The sequence below is a fragment of the Thamnophis sirtalis genome, unplaced genomic scaffold (genome assembly GCF_051295495.1).
Source record: "Thamnophis sirtalis isolate CommonGarterSnake01/CBP01778 unplaced genomic scaffold, rThaSir2_p1.2 scaffold_4, whole genome shotgun sequence".
NCBI lineage: Eukaryota > Metazoa > Chordata > Lepidosauria > Squamata > Natricidae > Thamnophis > Thamnophis sirtalis.
The window spans coordinates 85894951-85901822 of record NW_028261384.1 but is presented as its reverse complement, the minus strand read 5'-3'; the positions used below and the strand labels follow the sequence as shown (position 1 = coordinate 85901822).

The window sequence follows — 6872 nt, the reverse complement described above, 5'->3', positions numbered from 1 at the left end:
GCTAAAGAAAAGTGCAATATCTCTTTCGATGTACATAGAGAAGATATATAGTTCTGAGGTTGATAGATTTCTTTCACAAATAATAAAATAAATACATACATCTTTCCAAAAGAATATGGAAAAATTTAGTATTTAGTATTTAGTATTTATTAATACTTATAGGCCGCCCTTTTCCCTGAGGGGACTCAGGGCGGCTTACATAAAATGAGGGGGGGGGGGTATACAGACAATAGACACAAACAATACATAGAAGTAAAATAGTAAGCAACATTCATTCATCATTCGGGTGGGGACAGTTATCTTTGTCCCCAGGCCTGACGGACTAGCCAGGTCTTAAGGGCTGTGCGGAAGGTCTGGACGGTGGTGAGGGTACGAATCTCCACGGGGAGATCGTTCCAAAGGGTCGGAGCTACTACTGAAAAATGATATATAGCAAACAAAATTATTACACTTGTGTCTGGAGATTTTTTGGCATGAAGCTGTCCTTTTCAGGAGGATCTGCTTAACATGCTTTACCTAATTTTCTAGGATTAGGAAAGAAATGTTGCATTGCAGTGTATTTTCTTTGTAAAAAATTATGCTTTAAGCATAGAAGACAATCACCAACAAACTGCTGGAGTTGTGAACATGATTGTAGTTACAAAACTCTAAAATTGTTCATCAGAACTTTGGCAGTGATATATCCTCAAAAGGTTCAATGTCTCAAACAATTCTGAATTAATTATATTAGTCAACATGACATTAACACTACTAACATCCTACTTCAAAAACAAGGAAAAAATGAAAATGCTGTGTTCCACTATCATAAAAAGAACATACTTGTAGTCTTTAAAGAAGTTTTCAACCAGAACAAAGAACTACAGGTGAAAAGCATATAATGAATGGCTGAGGCATGTGCTGAGGTAACCACAGAAAAGCCAAGTACAAATATTTTCTTATTGACACCAAAGTACACCAGTTTCTGCCCCATGTCCAAATCCAATAATGGAAGCTGGACAGAAATGCCCAGGAGAAAAACAGGTTGGGGGTGGGGGGGGGGATAGGTGAAAAAGAGTTCAGAAATTATGGAAGATTATCAGAAAATATTGATGAGGATTTCCAGCATTTCAAATAAGGGAATTTTCTGTTGGCTATATAAGAGGATTCATGGAAACTATTATAAGTAATTTGAATGAGTCATAAATGGATGTTAGGTTGCCAATCCACAAAATTATCCTTCAGATGCTCTGTGCATGAAATAAAATATGTATTTTCCTCAGCATTTTTAACAAATGTTCTTTTGTGTTAAATAACATCTTATGGTATATTTATATTCTAAAATATATTCCCAAAAACTGTTGAAGCAAAAGATTCACTTTTAATATGCAAATTGTAATGGTTTGCATACTTAAATAAATATTTCAACATAGAAAGTACATCCAACATTTAAATATTCTTGAATTTATTCTTCAGAAATGGTGTAGGTGCAAATCTTCCAGAACAGTGAAAATGTCTTGCTTTGGCAAAAATAAGCAAAATAATTACTTAACGTAATTGGGATAGCTCATCCTTCTCTGACTGATAGGTTATCTTCCTTTACCATGCCCAGGTTTCTAAATTGTTGTTGAACCAATTCAAGTAGTCTCAGTAAGGCTAAAGTGTTTAGGAAATATTAAAATAAATTGATCGCACTACTTATGTTGACTAACTCCTCTCCCCTTGGTTTAAATGACAACCATTTAAATATGAGCCACCAGTGTGCAGCAGCTGCCAAAAAAGCCAACACAGTTCTAGACTGCATAAACAGAGGGATAGAATCAAGATCACGTGAAGTGTTAATACCACTTTATAATGGCTTGGTAAGGCCACACTTGGAATACTGCATACGTTTTGGTCACCACGATGTAGAAAAGAGGTGGAGTCTCTAGAAAGAGTGCAGAAAAGGGCAACAAAGATGATTAGGGGACTGGAGACTAAAACATATGAAGAACGGTTGCAGGAACTGGGTATGTCTAGCTTAATGAAAAGTAGGGGAAATGTGTTCTGAGCATACTCAGCACGTAGTTTCGGGGGGGGGGGGGGGGACGCAGCTAATAGCTGATTGGTGGAGCCATCTGACAGCTCCTATAAAAGCGAGCTGTCAGGCGGCAGTTCAGCTGTTGCCTGTCAGTAAGCCGGTGCGTTTGACTGTTAGCTGTTATTGTTACAGAATAAACTTGTTAGCCTTTATTCCTGCCTGAGCCTGTTATTCTGGCACCCACACCAAGTTCAGAGTATTGAGCAGGAGACATGATAGTAGTGACCAAAATCTCAGGGGCTGCCACAAAGAAGAGGGAGTCAAGCTATTCTCCAAAGCACCTGGGGTAGGACAAGAAACAATGGGTGGAAACCAATCAAGGAGAGAAGCAACCTAGAAACTAAGGAGAAATTTCCTGACAGAACAATTAATCAGTGGAACAACTTGCCTCCAGAAGTTGTAAATGCTCCAACGCTGGAAGTTTTTAAGATGATGTTGGATAACCATTTGAAATGGTGTAGGGTTTCCTGCCTAGGCAGGGGGTTGGACTAGAAGCCCTCCAAGGTCCCTCCCAACTCTGTTATTCTATTCTATACACGATATGAAAAGGGGAAAGAGGGCTCCTAACTTAGCTCACCCTGGTTTGTATTACCATGGGTGTTTTTTTTAAAAAAAAGCTATTAACAAATGGAATCCGTTATCGTTCTAGATTTAGCTCCTCTCGAAATCTGACTTTCCTCTTTTAAATGCTTAATTCGAAGGATAATCTTCACCCAAAGTAAGAGAGAAAAGAACAGCAGATGAGTTGTTGAGTTCACTATCAGCATCTGTTGTGAGTAGACTAGGTAGTAAACATATTAAGCTAAACACACAATTGCAAGAACTACTCTTAGGTCCTGGATTTTTTTGTAAAGGCAAATGTCAATCTTGGAAAAGACGAGAGAAACCGCTTTTCAAATATTCAGGTAAACGGAAATCCCAAACCAACCACTCGCGCGCCCGGAAACTGAACGAAAGCGCGCATGCGCGGTGTGTTCAGAAGGGTGAAAGGTTCGCCGGAAGTTACGAGTTTCTCCTTTTCCGGCTTCGTCCCGTAGGCGAAATACCTTCGGTAAGGTTGTTGTAGCCGTTGTGGAACAATCCGTTGTAATCCTCTCAAAGTGTTTGGAAAGTCAGGTTGGTGGGGCAGCTGAAAGGCATAAGACATGTCTCTGGTGGCTTGGGAGGTTTGGAAATATGAAGATGCAGTTAGTAACCATGATAGGGAATTTCGTTTCTCGTGGTCTGTGATGTGCCGGCACTAGAGAAGGAAATATATTCTCTTTAAGGGCTGGTGTTTTCTTTCAACGTTCATGGTAAAGTTATCGCCGTCTAGAATAAATATATTGCCTACTTTTAAATAAAAATAAAGCAAAAACTTCGCGTTGAACGGCGTTGTCCTTAATAATTCCTTGGCTCTGGGATCTACCAGATTAACTTAACCCTGCTGGTAATCAAACTTCCTCCCAAACAACGTTGATCACTGATTGCTAAGATAAAGTTGCGTATAAATTCTGGTTGTCTCACTCTCAGATAAAACCATATGTATATATGAATGAAACTTTATAGATAGGCTTGATGGCAAGGAAATGCTCGGTTTTTCAAACGATGTGATATGTACATGTGATTGCATTGCATTTTAAAGTTTTTCTTTGTTCTACTCAGAGATGGGCAAGTTTATGAAACCTGGGAAGGTCGTTCTTGTTTTGGCTGGACGCTATTCTGGACGCAAAGCTGTTATCGTTAAGGTGAGAAAGCTGGATCTCTTCACCAAGTAGTTTAGTAAAGCCTCCCTGTACTCAACTCTCGATGACCATATCTTCATGGAGTCACCTTGGCAACAGTATGAAAGTGATTTGCCACTGTCTTCCAGAATATTTTTCTATACTCCACTCTATAGCCTTGGTATTTACTGTAGTTTCCCATCTAAATATTAATCATGTCGTATCCTGCTTTGCTTTTTCCAATATTGACTGTGTTGCCAATTTATATTCTAGAAGTTGTGCCCAAAGTAATGGAATGCTCTTAGATAGTTTTATCTTAGATTTTATTTATTTCAATAATAAACCACTATTTCAGAACCACTTTACATCAAGTCAAAGCCACCGTAGGGTAGCATACAAGCAGTATAAAAACTACATAACCATAATAAAGTGTCATCAGAAACAGTAACAGTAAAGGTAAAAAATTAAGGGCTTCTAATATCAAAATAGAGAAATCTGTTTTAAACTGATCTTAGAAAGTGATAAATCTTTGATTTCAATTGAGCTATATAAAACTTGATGCAGACTTCATTACTCCACTTATAATTTTGAAAATTGGAGTGATATATGTAGGCACATTTTATGATAACATAAATTCTTTAAACCCCAAAAAGTGACTAGTAAATTCTGATTTAAGTAAAGCAAAGACAGACTTTGTTAGTAATTGCACAGTGATCAACTGAAAAAGTATGAAATGATTTTTTTAATTGACTGGGTTCAAATAATTTCCTGTTCAGAACAAACAAAAATAGTATTATTATTTTCCCTTCTGAATAAAGTTACAATCGATGAACCTAACAGTATAATTATTAAACATTGTAGTTGATGCTTTATATGACTTTTTAAAATGAGTTTCTGATTACAGAACATTGATGATGGCACTTCAGACCGCCCATACAGCCATGCCTTGGTGGCAGGTATTGATCGTTACCCACGCAAAGTAACAGCCAGTATGGGCAAGAAGAAGATTGCTAAAAGGTCCAAAATCAAGTCCTTTGTTAAAGTTTATAATTACAACCACTTGATGCCAACCAGGTGAGTTGGAAGGAAAAGAAAATATGGAAGAATTTTATGTAGGAGGAAAAGAAAGCACCATATTTTTTGGAGTATAAGACACACCTTTTTCCCTCAAAAAAGAGGCTGAAAATCTGATGCATCTTATACTTTCATTTTTGCCTCCCGAAGCCCCGCCTCCTTCACCAAAATGGCCGTGCATACCCTTATGGAGACTTTCAGAGAACTGGGAGCTGGGGAGGGCAGAAATGAGCAAAAAACAGCCAGTTTTTTGCCCCCCCCTCCCCCCCAGCAGCACTCTATAAGCCTCCATAAGGCTATGCATGCAATTTTGTTTGACAAAAATAGGCCAATTTTCATGAAAAATAAAAACGGACCCGTTTTTGCGAAAAACGAGCCCTTTTGGGGAGGTTTGCAGAGTTCAAAAACTTTTTCCTTTTGGAAAGCTCTAACTGATTGATGAGAATTACATTGATCAAGTGCTATGCCAGCAGAAACAAAGTCTTAGGTGCTGCAGATTGTCGGTGATTTCCTTCTCCAGCACATGGATAAATACACCTAGCAACATTACCTACCTACCCTGTCTCCCTACCTACTTATTGTATCACTCTCTCTCTCCCCCCTCTATCTACGTACCTACCTATTCTCTCTCTCCCTATCTACTGTATTTCTCTATTTCTCTCCCTACCTACAGTATTTCTCTCTCTCCCTTTATCTACCTACTTACCTACCTAACTACACTCTCTCTCCCCCTACCTACCTACAGTATTTCTCTCTGTGTGTGTGTCTCTCCCTTTACCTACCTACTTACCTACCTAACTACTCTCTCTCTCCCTACTTACGTACTGTATTTCTCTTCCCCTCTATCTGCCTACCTACTTTTTTTAAAAAAAAATTGCCTCTTCAAAATCGTGGTGTGTCTTATACTCCAGTGCGTCTTGTACTCTGAAAAATGATAAAAACTGTATGTGGGGCTATATTTATATTTTTTTAACGAAGATCAATAGTTGATTCAGTCTCCTTTCTTCTGTGGTCTGCTTTCAGCTGTGAACTTGAAATAAAAGCCAGGCAAGGAGGCAAAAGTGCTTCTGAGTTTGTAACTTCCCCACTTCTTGTGTTTTGTTTAGATACTCTGTTGATATTCCCCTGGACAAAACCATTGTCAACAAGGATGTATTTAGAGATCCTGCCCTGAAACGTAAAGCACGGCGAGAGGCTAAAGTGAAATTTGAAGAAAGGTGAATATAGAATGATGTTATGTTTCCAGTTGAATCCAAGCTATAGACCTTAACTGTTAAGGGAGAAAAAAATATATAAGAAAAAGTGGGTACAAAATAATTCCAGTTTTACCAGTGGTGACGACATGACCCTGGAACAGTGCAGCTATCATAAATACATTGCTAGTTGCTAAGCAACCAAATTTTGATCACATGATTGGGTATGTTGCAATGGTCATAAGTGAAAACTGGTCATAAGTAACTTCAAGTGGTCACTAAACAAACAGCTGTAGCCTGTTACCTATACTTTGAGTTGCCCTAATAAAGGAAATGCTTTAAAAAAGAATTTACCATACATTCCGATGGTTGATATGGCTTATTTTATCATTTCTGTGTTTCTTGCTTTATATCAATCTTCCATACTGGTGCCCCTCTGAATATGTCAGGTCTACAAGTCCAAAAATTCTCAACCATCATATTTATTATAAACATTGATTGCCTACCTTGTTTCATACATTAAGTGATTTCTTTGGCTGATGCTTACCAGAGATTTGCAGAACCATTAACAAAATTGTTTTCTTTCTTTCAGATACAAGACAGGCAAAAACAAGTGGTTTTTCCAGAAGCTCAGATTCTGATTTGTTTTCAACTGAACCAATAAATGTTTTTGAAAACCCTATTTCTCTGTAATTGTATTGCATGTTTCCTCCTTCATAGATTAGTTAGAATTGGGCTACTAGAACTGGCCTGCAAAAATCCAGTTGACCAAAGAATGCAATAGTTTGTTTTACAACCTTACTGCCATCTGCTGGTTATCTCGATTTTTGCCCATATCTGCTAGTA

The 6872-nt window shown here is 38.1% G+C and overlaps 1 protein-coding gene across 1 annotated transcript; it reads left to right on the top strand.

The window, feature by feature from the left end:
• The first annotated feature begins 3016 nt into the window (after positions 1 to 3016).
• RPL27 (ribosomal protein L27) lies at positions 3017 to 6708 on the top strand. The gene is made up of 5 exons (XM_014055340.2): positions 3017 to 3107; positions 3701 to 3783; positions 4664 to 4833; positions 5940 to 6050; positions 6619 to 6708. Exons 2-5 carry the CDS (start codon positions 3703 to 3705, stop codon positions 6665 to 6667), a joined length of 411 nt encoding a protein of 136 aa, XP_013910815.1. The 5' UTR covers positions 3017 to 3107; positions 3701 to 3702; the 3' UTR covers positions 6668 to 6708.
• The last annotated feature ends 164 nt before the right edge of the window (positions 6709 to 6872 follow it).

Coding starts and splice junctions, on each gene's coding strand:
- RPL27 (XM_014055340.2), top strand. CDS start 3,703: ATGGGCAAGTTTATGAAACCTGGGAAGGTCGTTCTTGTTTTGGCTGGA. Junction 3,784..4,663: donor GCAAAGCTGTTATCGTTAAG/GTGAGAAAGCTG, acceptor TTCTGATTACAG/AACATTGATGATGGCACTTC. Junction 6,051..6,618: donor AAAGTGAAATTTGAAGAAAG/GTGAATATAGAA, acceptor TCTTTCTTTCAG/ATACAAGACAGGCAAAAACA.